Source organism: Cydia pomonella, chromosome 12 (genome assembly GCF_033807575.1).
Source record: "Cydia pomonella isolate Wapato2018A chromosome 12, ilCydPomo1, whole genome shotgun sequence".
In the NCBI taxonomy this organism is placed as follows: Eukaryota; Metazoa; Arthropoda; class Insecta; order Lepidoptera; family Tortricidae; genus Cydia; species Cydia pomonella.
The window spans coordinates 20,591,742-20,616,777 of NC_084714.1; the positions used below are offsets into that span (position 1 = coordinate 20,591,742).

A 25,036-nucleotide genomic window follows, 5' to 3' on the forward strand; every position below is an offset into this window, starting at 1 on the left:
AATAGAATAAGGTATATCTAGGGCTGTAATTACTTTATTTAGCTTCAGATATCATACTCATAGTTAAAAGAGTATAAAGATTTTCATTCAAAACTTGTTTTTGCTCTATTTCGTTTATTTTATACCGTGGAGCGATGTAAACTAATTTCAATCCCAGATACAGCTCATGTAATTTATGTGCAAAGTTTCATTACAATCCAACACGTAGTTTTGAAATGAGAACGAAACTCCGTTTAAGTGGGAAGGTGAAAAAAGTAAGGCCCAAGGTCCTACCTATAGGACTTATTCAGTTCGATGAAATTTAAATCATATTCAATTAGGACAGAGTTGCATTTGTTTTGTTTCGTGCAATTTTTAAACAAAATAAAATCTACTGTATTCCGTGCACTATAGGTTCAAATTCCAGTGGCAAATTTTGGATTTTTCATTTCTATGGCTGGGCCTTAAGAGGGTATACTATACAGTACATACATATTAGATAGTTTTAAATAATTCGACTGCTTCGAATGCTAAATTAATTTTGTATTAAGCATGAACGTCTGCAAATGATGCTATTAAGTAATAAATTAAAAGTGGGTGCCTCCCTAAGGTAAATATATGGTGGAAATATTCGCTGTCCATGGGTGAAGTCTCAGTAGCTCAGTTGGCAGAGCATGGGTTAGTGTCGCGAGTTCGAATCTCGCCCAAGACTGATTTTTTTTACTTTTAATTTAGTCTGTGTGTTTTTAACGCTGACTGTGCCTTACTAAAAATATCGGATAATATTGCCGTCATACAGGTTAGCTCAAAAATACGCTGATAATGAAATTGAAAAACGTCCGTTTGAGTATCAAAGCTAAAGGTCATTTCAAAGATAGTTTCTTGAAAAAAAAACTTTAAAAGCATTTTCTTAACTTATTTTTGGGCTATCTTATAGTTTGACATAGTGGTAGATGGTCAAACATAAGGTAAGAGGTTAGGTCTGATTTGGGTTAATATATTATAAATATACAATTACGCATATCATATTTACTATAAAACTCCCATGAGACTCGAAAATATTAAATTAAAAAAAAACGTGAGTGACCTGTTTACAATAATTTTAATACGCGTACCATGTTTTACCTTGTGCCATAATTATAATATATGACTGTGATTTGTTGTGAATAAATGACATTCGTTCATTCATTCGCTCATTCGATTATGTCGCTCTACATACGACGAACGCAATTATTTCGACCAGATTTGCAATGTTAAGGCGACTAGTATGGATCACACAATTTAGGAGCCTATTTTCTTAAATGATGGACTAAAAGGTCACCCTATACACAAAACATCTACATGGACAGGTCCACAAGGCAAAATAAGGAAGGTTAGACCGGTAAGTAAAGTAAAGTAAAAAAAGATTATTGCCAAAACTAAAGACATTAAACATAACATAAGGCTACGTACGCACTAAGCGGCTAGCCGCGTGCGGACAGCCGCATGACGGTTAAGAATGTATGAAACCGCAACCATAAATACTGAACGCACTAAGCGGTCCGCCGCAACCGCACGCCGCATAGTGCGTATGGGGCCTTATAGATAGATCGATGGAAAGACGCAGCAGCCGGCCTCAACTGGATTCAAGTAACCCAATCTAGAGAGGAATGGCTATTTTTCTCTTTTTTCTAGATAATTTATTAATATTAAATCTGCTCCATAAACAGATTATAAAGCTTATCCCGTTTTTGACGATAACTTTTTTATATTTATGGATGAGTGTATGCTCAAGGTCGTTGAAAGAATAAGTCCCATCATCGCCTAACAAGCATATTACCTCATGAATGAAAAAAAAGGCTCCCGGGGCAGATGGCTTCACTGCAGACATCTGCTCTCGTGCGATAAATGCTGCCCTTGACTACTTCCTAGCACTAATGAATAAATGCCTGGCAAATCGGTATTTCCCGAAGCTATGGAAAAAAGCAATTGTGGTCATACTTAGGAAACCGGGAAAAGACACGTACACATCACCAAAATCGTATAGGCCGATAGGGCTTTTGCCCGTACTAGGTAAAATATATGAGAAGATGTTGGTGAACCGACTCAAGTTCTATGTGCTACCAAAGATGAGTACTCACCAGTATGGCTTTATGCCGCAGAGAGGAACTGAAGATGCCCTCGTAGTGCTCATGGAGCGCATACGGGCAGGGCTAAATAATAAAAAATTAGTCACGTTGGTATCGCTCGACATTGAAGGCGCCTTCGACAGTGCATGGTGGCCGGCAATAAAGACCAGACTGGTGGAGGAAAAATGCCCGGTGAACCTGAGACGGGTCATCAATAGCTATCTCAGCGATAGGATGGTGGAGGTTAGGTATGCGGGAGAGTCACACAAGAGGGCGACGGAAAAGGGTTGCGTCCAAGGATCCATAGGAGGCCCTATCCTGTGGAACCTTTTGCTGGACCCCCTCTTGAAACGATTAGAGAAAAAGGGGTTTTACTGCCAGGCCTTCGCGGATGACGTGGTGTTAGTCTTTGAAGGCAAGGAAGCCAGGGATATTGAAAGACAGGCAAATGCTGCTCTCGAACATGTTAGGGCGTGGGGTGTCGACAACAAACTGAAGTTTGCACCTCATAAGACAAGCGCTATGCTAATAACTAAAAAACTAAAGTACGACACACCGCGCCTTATCATGGGAGGGGTCAGCATAGAAATGTCGGAAGAGGTAAAAATCCTTGGCCTGACCATAGACCATAAGTTAACTTTTAACAACCACGTCGCCAATATCTGCAAGAAAGCCGTAGGGATCTATAAGATGCTAGCCAGGGCGGCACGAGTGAGCTGGGGCCTAAACCCAGAGATAATACGCACAATATATACAGCCGCAGTGGAGCCAGTGGTATTATACGCAGCAGCGGCATGGGCACCAGCCGCAGACAAATTAGGAGTACGGAAAATACTCAACGCGGTCCAGAGAGGCTTTGTTCAGAAAATGTGTAAAGCGTATCGGACGGTGTCACTAAACTCCGCACTCCTACTCACAGGAGTGCTCCCTCTCGACCTCCGAGTTCGCGAGGCGGCCCTATTATATATGGCCAAGAAGGGAGCACCGCAGCAAGCACTTGGAGGTAGGGAAGTCGAGAAGATGACTCCAAAGATACAAGCCCCACATCCCGCAAGTCGGATAGGGCTGGAATTCGGCATCTTAGGAGACGAGCACCAATACGCACTGCATAACAACTACGCAGTGCGCCTATTTACCGACGGCAGCAAAATTGAGGGCAAGGTCGGGGCAGCTGTGTCCGTATGGAACAGTACTGCAGAGACCAAAGCCCACAAACTTGCACTGTCGCCGTACTGTACTGTATACCAAGCCGAACTCCTCGCGCTGCACAAAGCAACAGAAGTCGTATTGAAACACAATGAGACCGCATTCGGAATATATAGTGACTCTAGAACGGCCCTGGAAACAGTAATAAACCCAAACTCTCCCCACCCGCTAGTAGTAAGTATAAGAAAAAACCTCCAAAATTGTAAACTCCAGAACAAGGAAGTATCCCTATTCTGGATCAAAGCACATATAGGGCTGGAAGGGAATGAGAGGGCTGATTGCCTTGCAAAGGAGGCAGCACTAAAGTCCAAAAAGAAGGCGGACTATGATCAATGTCCGGCTTCTTTTATTAAACGTACCATCCGGACAGAGACCCTCCAAAAATGGGACCAGAGATACAAGCAAGAAGAAACGGCCTCAGTTACCAAACTCTTCTTCCCTGACGCAATCACGGCACGTAAAGTAACCCGTAAACTGGCCATAGACAGTACACTCACACAGCTATTTACTGGGCATGGGGGATTCTCCTCATACCTGAATCGCTTCAAGTGTAAGGAGAGTCCTTCATGCGCATGTGAGCCCAACTCGAACGAAACCATAGAACATCTCATCCTGGAGTGCCCCATCTTCGGCCGACAAAGGTTCGATCTGGAACAGGAAATATATATGGAACTGAGTAAACAAAATTTGCACTATATTGTTGAGAATGGACACACTAGGGATGCATTCTTAAGTTACTGTCGGAAAATTGTAATAAGCGTTAGAATGAAAAACAGATCAGAATAAGCAAAAGTATATTACGTAATATATAATAGGTATATATTAAGTAAGTATACATATAAAATAGTAGCTATAAAAAATATAGTCATAAGAGTTGTTATAGTACTTAAGAACCTGATATGTAAGAATAAAATGTAATGGAACGTCGTGTAACACTGTAAACTCGAAATATTAAAACCAAATGTGTAAACTTTATTTCCCCGTGTTGAAATAAAAAAAAGTAAATAAAAGTAGCTCATAGAGAACAAATAGGTGGTAGTCCCAACCACAAAGAGTGAAAGATGATGAATGTGAGAAAGAATAGTATGTAGAATGAAAGTGCGAGAAGCAAAACTGCGAGAACTGGTATGCAAGAGAAACCCGCTCCCAGTAGGCTCCGATCATGTTGGAGGTAGATCGAACAAAAAAAAAAAAAAAAAAAAAAAAAAAAAAAAAAAAAAAAAAAAAAAAAAAAAAAAAAAACAAGCATATTACCTCATGAATATCCATAGTAAGCAGACTGCGCCTTGACCTAACCTGACAATGAACACTTGTTATTATCTGTGTCTATTCTATAGGTATATGCATATAGTCTAGTTTATTATTAATCTAACTAGCATCGGAAATGTTGGCAATAATCGACTCTGTCGGGAATTGAACCTGCATGACGCCTATTATGGCTACTATCCGTTTACTGGTTTTATAAATAAACTACAGTAGGTGCTCGGTAATCCGGCACCCGGTTTTTCCCCATTCGCCGGATTGATGGAACAGACGGATTAGTGGATTTGTATGGGAAATATAAGCACGGAAACAAACAAGTGGCACTATCGAGCAATGAAACCGCCGGATTATGGAGCGGGTCATCTGAGACGCTAACTGCCGGATTACTGAACGAGCCGGATTCTTACCCAGATCCATCTAGCCCCAAAAAATATTTGTTGCATCTCTTGAACTTGTACTTATATAGAAACAAAAGGACTGCAGCATTTTCGAAAATAAGGAAAAGTGAAAGGTCACCTAGACATGCCACATGAAGGTGGAGGTCAGGGCCGGTACAGACGGACTGCAACTCGACTGCAACTTGTATGGGAACTGCACGTCGACGTTGCAGTTGGAGTGCAGTCGGCATGCAGTTCCCATACAAGTTGCAGTCGAGTTGCAGTCCGTCTGTACCGGCCCTAAGGAATGGAATCTCCATGTACCAACAAGTGTAATCACAAAACCTTAAATAGGTGGCGCTACAATACCTAGAATACTTGAAAAAATAAACGGACAGACAGACGGACATGACGAATCTATAAGGGTTCCGTTTTTTGCCATTTGGCTACGGAACCCTAAAAATCAAATCATAGACAGCGTACTTCACTCCGTTAATAACGCCTAGGTACTTAGCTACTCTAGCGCTACTCTGGAGAGATTTGGAACTATTATTTATAGCTGACAGCTGGACACTTTTGCAACAGTTCTACCATAAGAGATTTCACTCCTTTTAATTCCACACTCCATAATGCCAACCACTGCTGCCCACTTTTACCAACACAACGACCAAAAAGAGACTAAATTTCAAATTGACAAGTCCAATTTGAAAATAGAACAGAGTTCATGGCGTTTGACAGAATGCATTTCGAACGCTCGAATTCTAAATTTAAAACCGGCCAAGAGCATGTCGGGCCACGCTCAGTGTAGGGTTCCGTAGTTACTCTTCCGTCACAATAAGCTAAACTGGAGCTTAAAGTATAGTAATTTGTTAACCAAGGGATGAAACGTTACCTTTCACCCGAGTTAAACAAATAGGCAAATTTGCATAATCAGTACCTAATTAAAGTAAGTCTTTGTACTATGAAGGGAAAACTTTTTGCGATAACTCAAAAACAGCTAAACTGATCATGTCCGCTATAGTTTTCATTTAATGTCTTTCTTAAGCTCTACTTCTAAGATTTTTTTCATATTTTTGGACCTATGGTTCAAAAGTTAGAGGGGGGGGACACATTTTTTTTTTCTTTCGGAGCGATTATCTCCGAATATATTCACTTTATCAAAAAAAAAATCTTGAAAACCCCTATTAGTTTTGAAAGACCTTTCCAACGATACCCCACACTCTAGGGTTGAAGCGAAAAAAAATTAAATTTTTAGATTTTATTGTACGACTTTGTCGGCTTTATTGATTTATATATTCATGCCAAATTTCAGCTTTCTAGCACTAACGACCACGGAGCAAAGCCTCGGACAGACAGACAGACAGACAGACGGACATGGCGAAACTATAAGGGTTCCTAGTTGACTACGGAACCCTAAAAATGAAAGTCGACTGTCATAACAGTGTTGTGACTTCATAAATGATAACGCTGGAATTTTTGCGGGTTTCATGTTCTGAGTTCACGTGTGTTGGTTTTGGACTTGTTTTAGGTTAGGTTAGTTAAATGTATTTTTACGCAAAAATGGACGGCAAAGTTAACTTTAGCGCTTTAATGGCATTTCACAAGGCTTCATATAATTAAATTAAGAAATTAAGGAAGAAATGATTATTTAATTTAATTGAAAAGACTCCCAACGCTGCCTGAAAAAAAATAGTTCGCTTGCATATTGCCACATTACTTGCCTGGACAATTACTACAGGGTGATTTCTGGGTCGTGATCCAGAACTACTTTTTCTGAATCTATAAATGATTTACATTATCATACGGTAGTATATGAATGAAAGATAATTAATTTGATTTTTATTATTTTTCAAGTAAAATTAATCTTATACGAAGTAATCATGGTCGCCCTGACTTTTGACATACGCTGTATGGAAAGCGACAAGACGTCACATTGAGTAGGGTGACCAAACTGTATGCAAAGCAAACATGTTTTTTTCTACTTGTCATCTGAAAAATAATCATAATTATTGGTGATAATAAATAATGAGCAACATCATTAGACTCATCTTTGAATTCTGTGTGATGTCTTGTTCTCTTGCTCCACGACCCCGAAATCAACCTGTATTTATACTCTGGCAAGCCATTTCCGTCAGTAGAAAAATTTGTATTTCGTGCCGTTCTCTTGAAGTTGGTTTGCCTGAGTAAAATAGCAGAAGCGGTATATTTAAATTGTTGTATCTACAACTAATAAAGAAAATATCATTTAAAATTGTTTTATTTTTGCATTATATATACATATAAGCGAATTAAATATAGTAATTATAGTATACAAATTATCATCGCAGATTTTCAACACGGAAGTACTGAACCAATATGCTCGCCGTCGGGTGCGCGCTTCCCATTTTTTTAAACTTGCGTAGTAACGTGTCTTTGTCCGGTTGGCCTCGGGCGCGGTCGTAAAACTAGTATAATATCGTAGTTTCGGGTTCGCGTTAATATTTTATTCAAGCCAGCTGCCCACCCAAAATAACCAGAAAGACGCAAAAACACAGAAAATCGTTGGTGCATACGATTTTTTGTTTCCGCGCGCCATTTTTGCCCGCCCTTGACGCTTGCTAATATCAGCCGCTCGGGAACGAAACGGCGTAAGTCTCTAAGCGCATCGATCTTTTATATACCTTTTCGAATTAAGGAGGTTTACGCAGACGTGCCTGCGAGACGCGCTGCGCGTTATACTTCCTGAAACTTTTATCTATCTAAAAGTCACATTGAAATTTCAACCTTATTTATAAAGGAATAAGATACCTTTTTCAAGAATGGTTTTTATTAACATACGACCATGGGAAAATAAGCCTTAAAGTTTTTATAGTGTGATTGTTATTGGGTTTCCGCGAAAAAGTAAAAGCGTTTTTTAACCGATCAGTTTTGACAACGGAGACGGGTCGATAAACCTTGAAAAAACATAAATAATGCGATTAATTTTGGATTAAGAATGACCTTGGCTTTTAAAGCGATCAATGAGTTCAAGGTTTTTTGTTTGTCGAAAAACTAAGCTTATTATAGAAACTAGGATCTGGCTTTAATCTCTTTGCATATACCGGGTCCATATAGGGTTGCATAAAAGTTTGAGTCATATTTTTGATCTTTGATACGCATAACAATTTGTGTCATAATCATCATTGCGCATACAAATGAAAAGTGACTTTGCCTCCTTATGTGTGTTCTACCGCTTGTACAATGGGCTGTGCTCTGAAGAATTGTTTGACATGATGCTCACGGCTACTTTCTATCACCGCACCGCCCGCCGTCGGCAGGGTGTTCATCCTCACACCCTAGAACCTAAATGGTCACGCACTGTGCGGTTTAAGAGGAACTTCCTCCCGCGCACGCTCCGGTTGTGGAATGAGCTACCTGCCGAGGTTTTCCCGAGGGTCTACAGTATGAGGTTCTTCAAAAACGGAGTGTACAGATTTTTAAAGGGTCGGCAACGCTCATGTAACACCTCTGGAGTTGCATGCGTCCATAGGCTACGGTTACTGCTTACCATCAGGCGGGCCGTATGCTTGCTTGCCACCTTCGTGGTATAAAAAAAAGTCATATTATATTGTGCCATACATTTTTAGCCATAATATTTGATGACATACATAGCAGTTGGCATATATTTTTTGTGCATACCTAACGAACCTAACCTAAAATTTTATGCGAATTAAATTTATGACTATAAAAATTATAACATAACTCATTTATGACAAAAACCCAGTTATACTCAGGAATAATTCTGACTATAGATTTTTATGACTTACAAATTTATGCACAAAGTGTTATGACAATTAAAAATATGTCAAAAGTTGTTATGTGACCAGAGGGAGTGCCGCATATACCAAATGTTATGTTAGAATATAATAAACAAACAAACAAACAAACAAACAAATAATTTTATTGAAACCAGTATAAGTACAGTGTTAGCACTTAAAGACTAAGGATTAAGGATAAGGAAAAGTTTACAAATGCCTGAACTAGGATAATAGAAAAAAGAAACGTCTGCAAACGATGCCATAAAATAAAGCTCAGAAATAAATTAAAAGTAGAAAAATTGAAGGCGCGAACTCACGATAGTCGCGACTCTGGATTACTAGCCTAAAATTAATTTAGTATGGGGTCGCGCATCGTTACTGGTGAATTTCCAACATGGTTAGGAACCCCGATAGTCGTTTAGTTCTCTTACGGTAGATGTCGCCTGTTGTTTACCTCTATCTACATGTACTATATGTGTTTCCATTTCAAAGTACATTTATTTATTCTGAGGTTGTGCAATAAAAAGGATTTGTATTCTATTGTATTGTCGCTAGGCGCCTCCCTAAGTCGCGTAAGGTAGAAATATTCGCTGTCCTCGAGTGAAGTCTCAATAGCTCAGTAGGCAGCGCGATGGGCCAGTGATCCAGAGTCGCGAGTTCGTGCCTCGCCCGAGAGACTGATTTTTTCCACTTTTAATTACGTATGTCAGAGATTCTAATTTAGAACTAAAAATATTCAAACAAAAAAATATGCCGTATAAAATTAATTTTTTAGCTAACTGGACATTTTTATTTTTTTATTTAACCTTTATTGCACAATACAAAAAAAGTACAAATAGCGGACTTAATGCCTTAAGGCATTCTCTACCAGTCAACCATTGGGCCAAACAGAAACTTACAATTAGTGCGGAAAAGAAAATCAGTACAGAGAGATAAAAGCCACTATCTAAACACTACTATTATAAATATACATATATTATATTATAATAAATACAAACATATACCATATATACATATATATATATATATATATATATATATATATATATATTTGAAATATTGTACCCATTTAAAACCGTCATATACTCTTACAATGTTGGTGTACGTCCGAAAAGTACTTCGTAATTGGCGTTTTAAGGAAAATTTGCTCTGTGCTTATCGTATTGGGAGAGGAAGATCGTTCCAGAAACGAATTGCCAGGAGGGCGAAAGAGTTGGACATGAAACCAGTGCGGAATGAGGAATAGAGAGTTTAAGACTCCGAGAGGTACGAAGGCCGGAACCGGGACGAGGTGTTACAAATTGAAATTTTGATTTAAGGTAATCTGGTGCAGCTGGATCAAAGAGGATGGTATAAAGCATGCAAAGCATTCTAGACGACCGACGCTCGCGGATCGTCGACATAGTAGCCTATAGACGCCTGTACCTCCAGGGTTGTCACAAGCACGTTGCCGACCTATTAAAACCCTAATATCATTAATTCATTGTAATGTTACTAACCAATTAAAAAAGCTGTTACTTGAATGTGTGATGCGATCTACGTATCGATTCATAAGTCGATAGATCATCAACATCATCGCGGACTCATTGTGTCAAATATGGAGGCCTCAAGCATGCTCATTTCATATCGATCTAGTTTTTTGTGGGAAAGCTTTTTATTGAGAGATACTTCAGTCGAAAGGGGCTTGGTTATGACAATAATTCTGCTGCTTGCAAAATTTTGTTATTTTAATTTTAAATCTCCCCTTCTTCTTCTTCTTTGCCTAGCCTTTTCCCATGTCATTTGGGGTCGGCTCTCCTCGTCATTCTTCGCCAGGCGTATCTGTTCTGGGTCGTCGAGACATTTATTTGAGCTTTCTTAAGGTCGTTGTTTATGACGGACATCCAGGTCGTAAGGGGTCTACCTCTGCCCGATCTTTTGGAGCCAACGTTGATGCTCAGGACTTGTCTAGTCATGTGATCTTCTGGCCTCCTCATGACATGGCCATACCACTTTAAGCGAGATTCAGAAAGCTTATCTTATCTTAATTTTAAATCTCCCCCGATTCAGACGTATTAAATAAGTGTAACTCATTTTTTTTTAAGTCGAGTATTGTTAGTATAGTTAGTTAGGGATTGCAATGCGGTCCAGCGGATCCGGTAATTCGGCCGGATCCGGCTCTTCTTAGGAGGTACGGGATCCGATTTAAATCACCGGATCCGGTAAAATAAAAAATCTTCTAAAAAGAGCACGCGCTGTGCGTTTTAGATGACGTAAAGGCTACGGATGGAAGGTATGAGTTGAACTGAACAAAGAACGAATGAAAAAGTTTTAGAATTAGTAAGATAAAAATATATTAATTATGACCATAATTGAGAACAGAAGAGGATTTCCTTGGAGGTTAGTGTCACGATACGACGATTACATAAATTTTATACCGTAATAGAAAGAAAAATTAAAGGATGAAGATACCATGGAAGGTATTTGTGATTTAAGCTAAAGAGAACTTTAATGTTATGGTATATATCATAACATAATGTGGGATAGGAGATCAAAACTAAACAAAAAGGCAGGATTAAATCGGCGGCGGTAAAACTGTCTTTTTTTCATGAACCCTCTATTTTACGGAATAGTACATTTCGTTGCTAGTGCGGAAAGTATGTCATTACTTCACGAGTACCGAGATATCTTGCCACGAGCCGTAGGCGAGTGACAAGACTCGGGATGAGTGAAGAATGACATTTCCGCACGTGTAGCGAACGACATTTTTTTAATACAGTTGCGAAAAAATAAGAAAAACAACAAGAACTTTTTTTATGGATGTTCTATAAGATAGAAACAATTGTAAATATAAAATATTATACTATTTTTACCTATGTATCGTTATTAACGATTATTTGTGTATCGTATATTTAAATTGTATGAAAACAATATCGAATGTTGCCTTTGGAAACTTAAAACATTCTTGCGGTAAACAAAAAAACGCCTCTGCTTTAACAGGCGTTTCGGCAGCTATTCCATTCCATTCAGACAACTTATTAAGAACGGTTTTTCAATATTAAAAAATAAACGTGTTATAATGATGAAGAGGTAAGTAATAAAATATTAAATATGCTTATATTTATTATTTTTACATTAACAGTAGGTTTTTATGTTGATTACGACTTTTAAAGGAAACTAACATTAACACTCATCAATAAGTAGTCATGAATTGGAACAAGTGGAAAAGTAAAAAGCACTAGTTCGCGAAATCCAACTTTCCGCACGTTAAACAGCTACGTAAAGTAGCACTTTTTGATCAACTGTATTAAAAATAATTTAAAAATAACCTAATTTATACATAACATAATAAAATTTTAAAGCAGCTCTTTGTGAAAATTAAGTTTTTTTAAAGTTTCCTTTCTTTTTCTAGTTAAAATATCGAGATTTTGTAAAAATATACACTCTGAAAAGATTACGCTCCTTTATGCTACAGCCGAATAAATACATGTAGATACATTGTGTAAATCCATTAAAACAATACCAGCAACATTGATTTGGTTCTAAAACTTTTCTGACTAATATGTATGATCAAACTTGTTTGATTGGACTAAGAAACCATTAACAATCATTGATAGAACTGGCAGCTTTTATAGACTGCTAGATTAGAAAAAAAGAAAGAAAAACACACAGACAGCTGCCATCACGCGTTCGCGCCAAAAGTAAATGCGGTCGCGCGCAAAAAGGCTGCCTACGCGAAAAAAGTAAAAAATTAATTGTAAACGGTCAATCGCACCGAGGCAGGTATCCGATAGAGATGGGCATTGATGAATAACTTTTTATTTGAATAATTTTCTCAATATACAACTACTTGCTTCGCGATGTGACGAAAGTATCATATTAGACATTTCATTTGAATAAATTCTTAACTTTAGTAAATCAATATTGGACTTTCAGATTGCAATTAGGGTAATAAATAACCTGTCCTGAATAATCGATTGTTTACATAAAACGAATTGAGAATACATAGTAACATTATAAGGACTATTGTCAGTCGAACCACCCCAATACTTCAAGATTGTTGGAGGTTTGTGGGCGTATTCCCATTTTACATTTTACCAATAAAATAAAATAAATAAAAACGGTATAGGCCGGCTACGCACCCCTGGTGTTGTAGATGTCTATGGGCGACGGTAATTGCTTACAATCAGGCGATTCGTCTACTCGTTCGTCTCTTAAATCTTAAGTCCGCCGTTTGTACTTATTTTTATAGTGCAGCAAGGTATTAAATGAATAAATCATAAAATAAACTTAAAATTTCGCTTTCGTACGAAATACGTCGGTTTTTACTTTTATTCGTTATTCGCAATCGTTTACATTTGGCCCTGTATGCTTCTGTTCTGTCTGAGTGTAGTGTTCCTAATCACAAGAAATACACCAGTTTTTTTTATTCGTTATTCGGTGCAAATCGGGGTGCAGACTGACAGTGAAGGAGATGGCGGGACGACTGAAACGCATTCTACCCGAAATGATGAGAAAATACCAACGAAAAGGGTTCGAATGGAGAAAACGAGGGGAGGGGGGGGAGGGGGCCTTTGGAAGTTGTATGTCATCACTGGGAGTCTTCTTCTTCCAATTCACTAGTGGGACCACTCGAATAGAATGGGAGAGACAATTCAAATAGAAGGGGTCCTGGTCCTGACCGTGTCTCCACATAAAACCTACTACATTTTTATTCATTGACAACTCAAAATATCTTATCTTGTTGTTATCATAGACTCATAGATAACAGAGCAGGGATCGGAAACCGGTATTTTTTGTATGGGAACGAAAACGGTATTTTTTCGTTCTTTGTTAATTACTTCATTTCTCAACGAAAACGGTATTTTTTCGTTCTTTGTTAATTACTTCATTTCTAATTAGGCAATCTAATAATACGAAGTCGTTATCTGAAAACACAACTGAGTCCTACATTTAGAGTATAAAATAAACCGAAATATATGGTTATTTCGATGTTTTTGCAAAAAACCGGTTCCGATCCCTGTAACAGAGTAAACAATAACCTAAAGAGTTACAATTACATAACATTGTGTTCGGTTATGAATAAAAGTAATGGTTCAGATTTCGCCTAATCAAAACTTACCAAATACGTCGGTGTTTATTCATTATTCGTAATTGTATACATTTAGCCCATCACTGGTTTCGGAGCCGTCCAATGTTTTGATTACCTAACCGTAGGAAATACGCCAGTTTTTGCAACGGCCATGACATTCGGGTTCATTAAACGGTTCATTTTCAAGTTTGCAAACAATTCAAGCGTTTTTTGTCATAATGAATCTTTATTAAGCTGTCTTGTTTTTGAGTAAATTACTAAATAAATGTTATGTATTCAGAAAATCGGACAATAATTGGTACTAAATGGCTACCTAAGGCTTTTTAAACTAGTAAATTACTCATATCTTTTATAATTTATAATAATAAACAATAGAAAGCGAAGCGAGTAAAACTAAACTTACCCAATATGTTATTTACATATTAGTCTACCTCAAATCAAAATTAGGTGCATATTTTCGTGATTTGGAAATATAATCTAGTTTCCGTGTATTTTTTTATGGAATATGTCTTTCTAAAAGGTGTAACAATTTAAGTGATAGTTCCCATGCCGCAATTGGTCCGGTGATCTGTCATTTTTAAATTTACGTATGTTTAGCGTATAATGTGTATGGGCGACTTGCGTTAAGTCTCATTTTGTATGGGATTTTCAGTTTCCAAAACGTCCCACTTGGCGCGCTGTTTCTAAATATAACTCTAAAAACTTACTTAATGCAAACGCATACATCACGTCACGCTATCGAATAAATTTACACTAGGGGTTCAGGTAGCTCGTCTGCTTGAACAAACTGTCGTTCTTCGTATGTATTACTCTGGCACACCTACTTTGTCCGTAGAAAAAGGCGACAAATAAAAAAAATGTCATCGCGAACAGTTGACTTTCCTTAGGCAACCCGGACATTTGGATTTTGCGCCTAATTACGGACAATTGGATTTCGCGCCTATTTCTACTAACAAACTGCTGGGTGTGTCCGGGTATATATGTGATATAAAAACAGAGCTCAGAGCTTAGTAACAACGCACGCGCAATTTGTTTGATCACTGGCAACACTTTTTACCGAGGTCTACGGACGATGATCGCGGCCTGTCGAGACTTGCACTCGTGGCCCTCGTGGGAGAGCGGCCAATAACCAGGATGCTGGTTCAAGAGTTTGTTAAAAAAAAGCTTTTTCAAAATTACTTTAGAATTACGTGTCGAGACTATTTTGACGTTGGCCGTTTGATACATTTTGGTTTTAGCGTTTGTTAATGTTTTCCATCGATTCCTTTATAACACTTACATCCTTTGTAAATGTAGGTATATATCATTAAAATAAAGGTATTGTAATAAAAAAATTAACAGCTTTTTTCAATCCTTATCTGTGAGATAAATATATTGATCATACTAATGTCGTAATTTTTTTTTTGATTCATTTAAGTATTTCTGGTATTCATTATGAGACAACGTAATCTTTTTTAGTTGTCGGCTTTGGTTGGTAAAGTCACAGCTAAAACTGTTTAGTACGACTACATATATCCAACTCACATAATGATTTGAAATAAGTTTTAGGCAAAGAATTCATTTTTGGTACAAGCTTTTATTGCTGACTGTACTTTTTTCACAGGCAACTAATACTCATCGAGATCCAAAAACCCCAAACACAATTAGATCGCGTTGGTTTATTACAGAATTCCTATGGACGTCTCCTGTCTCCATCATCATAAAGATAGTTTATTATTCAAGTAGGCATATTACAATGCGCTTATGAACGTCATATAAAGCTACACCGGCTCTAACCCTACATCTCTGACCCGAGAAGATTTAAATCCCCCCTCAATTGGAGGAAAGTATCCCAATATGATCAGATCAGCTCGATGGTACCATAATATTGCATTGTCATCCAACTTATTTATGCATGCAAATTTTCATGCATGCTAAAATTTGAACTCGGGAAGTGGATCAAATTTAACTTACAAGATTTGACCCGTACATACATGGTATATTGCAAACTCTAGATGCAAATCACATGATCACATCAGCACACATTATTGGTCCTCGCCTTTTATTATAGACTATTTATGGTGGAACACCGGAGAGTCACCGTTTCGGGTGACTGGAAAGACCGACGTAGTCTACCGCAGGGTCCACAGACTTAATAAAAATTTCAACAAAAAAAAAAAACAAACTTACTGAAACACCTTGTCGTTGTTTTGGCCTCATGACAGAGAATGCGATTCTATGCAAATCGCTTACGGCCCTTAGATGATGAATATAACTAGCTTATATCTAAAATAGGCCCTTGAGGCATTGTACCGAGGATGCTGGCGGCATTTCCTCGTTGTATCGCAATACAGATACGTTGTGCGAGAAAGCCGCGAGCTCTTCGGTCACCAATTACGTCAACCAGACGCGATTTCTCCAAAAAAATTGTGCGCGCTGGCTGGGACCCCAATGACCTAGAGTTTCAACGAGTTTCAAGTTCTGGTTTAGATAAGTTCTCATTTAGATATCGTTTGTATGTCGTATAATTGACACTTATTTGAGGGTGGTGTTCTTTGTGAGTTGCTTTTCTTCTTATTGTGAGTTGTGAGCTGCTTCCAGCTCGATTTTAGCAGCCAATGTAAGTGACGTTAGAAATATCGTAATAGATCTTACTGGGATCACAGTGGAATCGAAATAAACGTCAATTTGGACATGTCGTTTAGCTATCAATCTTTAAAAGATCTTTTCAAGATCTTAAACGTGTCTTAATCATTCTTCGAATCGGCCGTTATACGTCTTATTATACATTCCACGACTCTTCTCTTTCCGCAGAACTCTTTTTTTATACACAAGACAATCTAAAAGTTATAATACTTTATAAGTACGTTCTATTTTGTTAAGCGTACTTTGGCCAGCTCTTTAATAATCTTTGTTTCATAATAAACGGCTAACAATGCTCCAACACAGGTAGTGAATGGACTATCAATCATGATTGAAGTGATTTATCGACGGAACGATGCCTGATTTAAATAGTAACGATAGCGAAACAATGTGTCGACACCCATTGTACAAATGTACATATAGAAACACTTAAGAGTAAAGCCAGGAAATTAGAAAGAAAGAAAATCTAGCGCGCCACGCGAAACTTGCGATGGAATACAATATGGCTGACATACATTGAATTAGCAATCTTAAAGCCTTTCTCGAGGGACTGTGTAACGATATCGATTCGAATACTGAATCTTTCGCTCGATAGAAAAAAACACGTAAAACATAATAAACACACTTAAATTAAAAACGTATAAATTAAAAAATTGGCCTAAGTCAAAGTCGGTGGGGTGCCCAGAAGGCTGGCCGCATTGCCCCGCTGGATGGCAATGCTGATCCGCTGGGCAAAATATTGGCCAGCCCTCTGGTCACCAGAAGCCTCTATAAAGCGCTTTGACAGCTCCTCATAGAGGCGACGCGCGTCTAAAATGCACTTTAAAAATTTGTAACAAATGTTGCACAAAAATATAAAAATTACTCCTAAAAATGTCAACACCATGTTTAAGGGAACTTATCGATTAGATACTTTGTTTTATTCTAGTCAAACGTACAAAAAGAAAAAAAAACTCAACTAAATAAGACTTGAAGGAACTGCTGTAGGGACCATCATTCGCCGCGTGAAGTATAGGTATAGTTTGTTCCATCCACGATGACGCGCAGATTTGTCAAATATAACCTTTCATCACATGACAATACGAGTAAAGGCAGGCGTCTTCGTGAATGACACGATCTATAAGGACTTGTATTGAGTCTTCAAGTACCGAACTTGAGTTTTACGAGTTGGAGTGGTCGGGGTCCTTTGTCGACTTTTTTCGACAGCATTATCTATTTTGAGGAATCTTTCTTACAAGTAACATTTTAAATATGTATGTCAATGGGGTCCATATTGGATGGCATAAAAGTTTAAGTCATATCTTTGATACGCATAACAACTTGTAATCATCATTGCGCATACAAATGAAAAGTCATATTATGTTGTGTCATACATTTTTAGCCATAATATTTGATGACATACATAGCAGTTGTCATATTTTTTTTGTGCATACCTAACGAACCTAACCTAAAATTTTATGCGAATTAAATATATGACTATAAAAATTATGACATTATGACAAAAACCCAGTTGTGCTCAGGAAAAATTCTGACTAAAATTTTTTATGACTTACAATTTTATGCATAAAGTGTTATAACAGTTAAAAATATGACAAAAGTTGTTATGCGACCAGAGGGAGTCCCATGTCAATGACTAGGGTAGACCGTTTGTACAAAATTTAAATATTGTGCCTTTTTACATACTTTTATTTAGCTTCACCTCGTATAATAGTTTACAGTACATATCGCCTGATGGTAAGCAGTCTCCGTAGCCTACATATGTACCTACAACTCCAAAGGAGTTACATGCGCTTTGCCGACCCTAATAACACTCCGTACCCTCGTTGAGCTCTGGCAACCTTACTAACCGGCAGGAACACAACACTATGAGTAGAGCCTAGTGTTATTTGGGTGCGATTTTCTGTAAGGCGCGGAGGTACTTCCCCAGTTGGGCTCTGCTGTAGATCTGGAATAATATCCGCTGTGCTGTGCCCTACCACACAAAGCGAGATGACATTCACAGTGCCCATACTTCTCTTTTGGACGTATTATTATTATTGGGGTTTTTTTGGGCCTTTGAGTGCCACGTCGACCAGGTAGTGATCTATTGTGACAGCCCTTTAAAGTTCATTACTGATGCCCGTTGAATCCAGGAAATTCCAGATTCTTTGGGCCGTAATGTTCTGTACCTCATAGGGTTGCAACACGTGCCGCCCTAAGTGGGTACTTCTTTTTGACATTAGTGGTCGACAGGAACAGAGACTTTTGGACGTAGTTTAAGGACATACCCGGCTCTCCATACCTCTCTTTTGGACGTAGAAATACTTCCGTATATCCGATGATTAGAAAGATTTCAAGAACTAAAGTCGGCAATAAAAGTCAAGTCAAATAAGTACTTATCAAAAAATATTTGTAACGGTGACTTGTTCTACTGACAAATTCGTTTACCAAACTGTACCTATTATCTGACTAAACTTTACTTAAGTAAAAGGCCATTTATCTTCGGCTTATTTTCTTAATTCTTTTTTTTATTTGCATTTGTATTAATTCTGACGTCATGCCACTGGTTTTAAAAGTTACTTACCGATTTCTGTTAGAATCTGAATCTTGATAGAAAATATTGTTGCAGAAAGTCCATGACGAGCGTTTGGATAAGCGCGTGGACGCCATGTTGGAGCAGGGGCTCATCGAGGAGCTACTCAACTTCCATGAGCGACACAACAAGCAGAGGCTGAAGGATGGAAAGTGAGTTACTTACTTGTCGAAACAGGATCTCATCGGCGAGTTACTCGACTTCCACGGCACAAGCAGAGGCTGAAGGATGGAAAGTGAGTTACTTGTCGAAACAGGGTCTCATCGGCGAGTTACTCGTCTTCCACGGCACAAGCAGAGGCTGAAGGATGGAAAGTGAGTTACTTACTTGTCGAAAGAGGGTCTCATCGGCGAGTACTCAACTTCCACGGTTACCTTATTAATATTGTGCACAATCTCACGGATGCCACCTTTTACCTTCCATCACCGGACGTTCAAGTATGGGAAACGCAACATGAATCCAAACCAAGCCTAAGTTTACGACAGATTAATCCATTCATTTCTTGAGTTATAAGCGCCCTTAGATACATATTACATTTTGGCGCCAAAATATATCGACCGAAATAGGTGCTTCATACCGTGTATAAGATTTTATTGTTTCCAATAACAACACTTGAGTCTAGTTTAAAAATTGTAAATAATCCGCGCCTAAAAAAATGCATAAAATCAAAATCATTAATTACCCTTTCTCCATGAGTCGGTTAACAATTAGCCCTTAGAATAAACACGTTAAACCAATATGGCCGACGGGCAACGTCCGCTCCAGTGTCTATGGCAGGGGTCACCAATTAGTTTCGCTCGGGGTCTGTATTAAGAAATGAAATGACCATCGCGGTCCGCACAACATTTTATAGAAAAAATATTTATTAAACAAATGTAATTACAGAAATAACAAAGGTATTTTTTTACATATCAATGAGAAAAATGACATTTTTTGTTGCGGACTATCTGGACTATCTTAGCTAGTGACTTCGCCCGGCCGTTTTCAAATTGACGTCAACAAAGATAATGCGGGGGATACATTTTTATTTTAAATTACGTACTCTGTAGTGCAAAAGTTGCTGTGTTCTCGCGGTCCGCACAAAATGGGTCGGCGGTCCGGATGCGGACCGCGGTCCGCCATTTGGCGACCCCTGGTCTATGGTCTCAGGTTACCCGTGACGTCGACTATGGTCCTTAACGACGTGACTCGTATCCTGAGGGCCTACCACGAACCATTTCATTCGTTCGTTTATTTGCCTCTCTATTGCTCGAATATGCGAGAAGTAGAACGAAAGTTCGATTTACGATTTTAGGTCCTCAGAAGGCCTCTTATTCGAGAAATAGAGAGGCAGTTACAAAAATTCAGTTTTCGAAGTTCGACGAAGAAGGGATTCAAATTTCAAACAAAATGCAAAATAAGGCAGTTTACGCCTTATTTTGCTATTATAGGTTGGGTTCAAGTTTTTTAGCCAAGTGGTAGTTACAGGAGAGTACTTAAGCCCGGCGCGTACTATCGGCATGGCACGGCAAGGGATCCTTCGGCATATTACCTTAAACAAGGAGGAGTTTTGGCCGAAGGGTGTCAAGTTTCGGCGGTTCCGAGGCCGGCTCCCTGACACTGCGAGGTTGCGTAAATGCATCGCAACAATAATGTGTTTAATTTTAAAATATATTGTTATAATTATAATATGTAGTTAGTATGTAGTCCTCTGGAGTTGCAAGCGTATATAGGCTACGGAAACTGCTTACCATCAGGCGGGCCGTATGCTTGTTTGCCACCGACGTAGTATTAAAAAAAATGTTGGTTCTAAGGTATTTATTTATGGGCTTCACTGGTTCCCATATAGCCGAGGCGCCCTCAGGCCAGGTATAACAAGGTGTCTTAGGCATGCCAGACATGCCAAGAACCCTCCGGCATGTCTAAGACACCTTGGCATGCCCGAGGACGCCACGGCACGCCTAAGGACGCCTCCGCACACCTGTCGACGACGCCTCGACAATATGTGCTGTGCCAAGCCGAGTGGGCGATGGCCCATAATACACGTTATCGTATAAAATTATAAATATTTACTTTTATTTCATTTCGGGGCTCCACAGAAGACCAGCGCTGTGGTATTTATTACCAAAGCATATGCTGAGTGGTGTCCCTTTGTAGCCACTATCCCAGCGCCAATATTTCTTTTATAGTTACTCCATTTCTTTTGCTGATGTGTTATCTATTATTTTTAGTTTTAAGTATTTAGTAAGTTCTTCTGTTGTAACCATGTTGTAACTGTAGTGGTTTGTAGAAGATTTTTAAAATAAATGTATTTTTATTCTATCTACATGCATGGCTCCTCCCCAATCATATTTTTAAATAGATATGACAGAATCACGTTTTTTTAACTGTTGTCAGTTGCTCTTCCTAATTCTGTACTGAATATCAGTATAATGAGTAATGGCTACTATTTTAGTTGACGAGTGACATTATCTCCCGCAAAGGGTCGGCGGACTGATCATTTTTTCGTCATTGGACGATGAACGTGGGTTACGTGAGTTTATAGTTTGGAATACACGTGTAAGTTGAAGCTTTTTTGTCTTTTATAATTGACATGATGGTAAAAAAGGTACCGACATCGAGTTCATATCGACATTATCGACTCATCGTGTTTATATTGATTTAGAAGTAAAGTCCCGTAAAACCACCTAATTGTAGTCCAGTACTAGCGGCCTGATTCTAATTTTAATATGCCAAATAATATGTAAAAAATCTATAGTAAACACCCCTATAATTGAACAGGCACCAGTAATGGGCTGGTATAGACAAATGATGTAAAACAAGTATTTACCATCAGTTTTTATTCGCTTGCAATATTTTACCATAAACAAGAGCGAAATAGCTGCTTAAGTCTTATTTTTCATTGATATTTTTTATTTTCAAATCGAATGGCGCCATACATCCTATGACTGGAGCAAAAAACCACAGTTTTAATTGGTTAATAATATTGGAACCAAATGCAGCAGCTTTCATTAAATACATAGAAAACATAAAGGTCGAATTGGACATTCAACTTTTAAAGCGTAAAGCGGTAGAAATTTTACATGTGTCGGTGAGATATCAAAAATACTCCAAATTTTCTCTTAAATGTTCAATGATTGGTGCCGTTAACATAGATCTAGTTTTTGACGTATATTAAAATTAGAATCTGGCCTTACAAGTTCAACACGTATTGAAATTATTTTTTAATTTAGAGCGCTTTAATATCGCCATAAATCTAAATTGGTAATTAAATTGGAGATTGACGCCAATTTCTTTTCTGAACAAGTCGGTCGATTTTATCATCCCGTCTGGACTGGCCTTTACACCTGAGCGAAAATATGGTAGCTTTTGGATGTAATGTTTTACGTGACTTTTGTATTGATTTTACGTGACTTTTTAGGGTTCCGTAGCCAAATGGCAAAAAACGGAACCCTTATAGATTCGTCATGTCCGTCTGTCTGTCCGATTATGTCACAGCTACTTTTTACGATATACACATTGTGGGCCCTAGGAATGACACTAAGTAATTTTTATTAAATATTCTTATGAATTATATAGCATCCCAGCATAAACATTGAAAAAAATAACATCGAGAAATATATTACTTTTTATTCATCCAAAAAATTGTTAAGAGGAAAGGGGACGGCCGCTTCTCCATACAAACGTAGTTCGCATTTTCTTCTCTGGATATCGACATTATGGAAAATATTTTTACATTATTTGATGTACATTAACAGTAGGTATGCTCCTACGTTTGACTTTTTTAGAATTTTTGATTATAGTAAAAATTAGGAGCGAAAAACGGTTTCCATGGAAATTTTAAATGCCCTTAACTCTTATAATAATTAAAAATTCGATAAATATCAAACGTTGGGGCATAGCTGTGATCGATATACAGCAAATCGTGTGAAAATATTTTCAATAATGGTAGAGAGGAGAATTTAGACTACGTTTGTATGAAAAGCTGATTTCGCTCGGGTCCTTTCGTCTTAAAATACTAATTCCCGCTCTTATTTAGATATTAACAGCGATCGATCTTTGATGGATTTAGCGTTTAACGCCGAGTTATCGTCGGGCATTGAGGAAGCATTTTAATTTTCATCGATAAGCTCCATACACAGTCATAACGTAAGTCTCGATGTACTTTACAAATACAAAAACCGAATCATCAATCAGTACCCCTAGTGTAAATTTAGTCGATAGCGAAACGTGACGTACGCGTTTGCGTTAAGTCTCATTTTGAATGGGTGTTTGAACAGCGCACCAAGCGGGACGTTTTTAACTTTTGGAAAGTCAAAAATTTCATACAAAATGACACTTAACGCAAACGCGTACGTCACGTTTCGCTGTCGAAAATATTTACACTAGGGGTACAGGTTCTGTGAACTCTTAAGATATAGATATAATAGTACATTACGATACAAGTGCGAAAAATAGGAAATTCGAAACGAGTGGCGATAAATTAAAACACGACCGAAGGGAGTGTTTTAAATCGACACGAGTTGCGAATTACCTATTCGCACATGTATCGTACAACGTTTTACAGTACATATGGCCCTTTAAATGTTCGACACAGTAACGTAATATGCTAATTTTTGCACTAGTGATATAAGGTCATATGTACTGTAAAAGAAGATTATAAAATACGGCAGTGGGACGTATATAGGCTGAATTATCATTATTATTATTTTATAAAACAAACTGACTTAAGACTTATTACATTACACAGAATCTCGCAGATAATCAGAAATAAAACGGTAGATTTTCCAATCTCTCATTGTCTATTTACGTCAATCAGTTCATCGCAACAGACTTAACCGTACAGTAAAGGAAAGTAGCCCTAAATTACTAAATTACACTAATTACACCCCTGTTGAGATGTGTAATAGTAATAGATAACGTGTTGCACGATCAAGTATCAAAACGGCTGCGTCCGCGGAGCACGGTAGCTGCGCCCGCGGTTACTCCGGTGACATCGTGCGATATAGTGTGCTGGAAGGGACAAAGTACCGTCAACCGGGGTGAATAGGGACAAAACTTAAAATTAGATTTACCTGTCATTTTCTTAATATCTATCCACACAAATCGTATCATACAAATTCTACTATTATTTCCAATCGAAGAATACAGTTTGTGTGGGTAGATATTAAGAAATTTTAAGGTAAATCTTATTTTATGTTTTGTCTCTATTCACCCTAGCCGTCTCTATTCACCCCGTACCTATATGTATCTAAAAACACAAGAAAGTTACAGAATAATGTATTATTCATTAGAACGAAGAGCTTGTCCTTTTAAGGTAATAACTATCAGATGAAGCTTAGCTTTCTGTAAAGTCATTAGATATCCAAGTAAGGTCATCGGGGATCAACTAGGAGAATAATACTCACTGAAAGGATATCATGTTTGGTGGGATAGAAGCCATTAAAAGGTCGTACATCACAACCTCTACATCAATAAATACAAAATATGTAGTCATTCGCTTATACATTCATAAGAACCACGGCCTCAATGCTGAGGCTATGCACAGTGCAATGCGTGGATAGAAAATGAACAACTATATACTTGGCGCGTCGAATGATGAGGATCATCATTGACAGTTCCTCCAAGTCGCTTATGGATAAGCTTAAGTTAAAAAATAATGATGAAATATATTACCGTATTTCTATCACTTAAATGTAGCATTTCTAAATGTGCAATACTTCCAAAAAAAGTCTTGCTTTTTTTAACATTTTACGCGAGAGCTACTCCAATAAAAATGAACTGTCATTGAAATCATCATTCGACGTGTCAGGTTTGACAACCGGTCTGGCCTAGTGGGTGACCCTGCCTATGAAGCCGATGGTCCCGGGTTCGAATCTATTCTATAGAGGAGTTTGTGACCTACTTTAGTAATTTGCCTACGTAATGATGATTGGTAATTAATTTATGTAGATAAATACGTCTGATATTGTTCTGCATGTTAGATTATAGAATTAATAGATTTAGAACTTAGATTTAAGGAATTTTAGTAAGTAGTTATATTCAAATACAATTATTATATTGTTCATGAATAAGTAAATAAT

At 38.0% G+C, this 25,036-nt stretch overlaps 1 protein-coding gene across 1 annotated transcript in view; it reads left to right on the forward strand.

The window, feature by feature from the left end:
- Window positions 1-25,036, forward strand: part of LOC133523818 (tRNA dimethylallyltransferase) — a 368,157-nt gene that overhangs the window by 340,579 nt on the left and 2,542 nt on the right. The window contains exon 5 of the mRNA XM_061859562.1: window positions 19,011-19,126. Within this exon, the coding sequence (XP_061715546.1) occupies window positions 19,011-19,126 (116 nt within the window). The remainder of the gene's footprint in view (window positions 1-19,010; window positions 19,127-25,036) is intronic.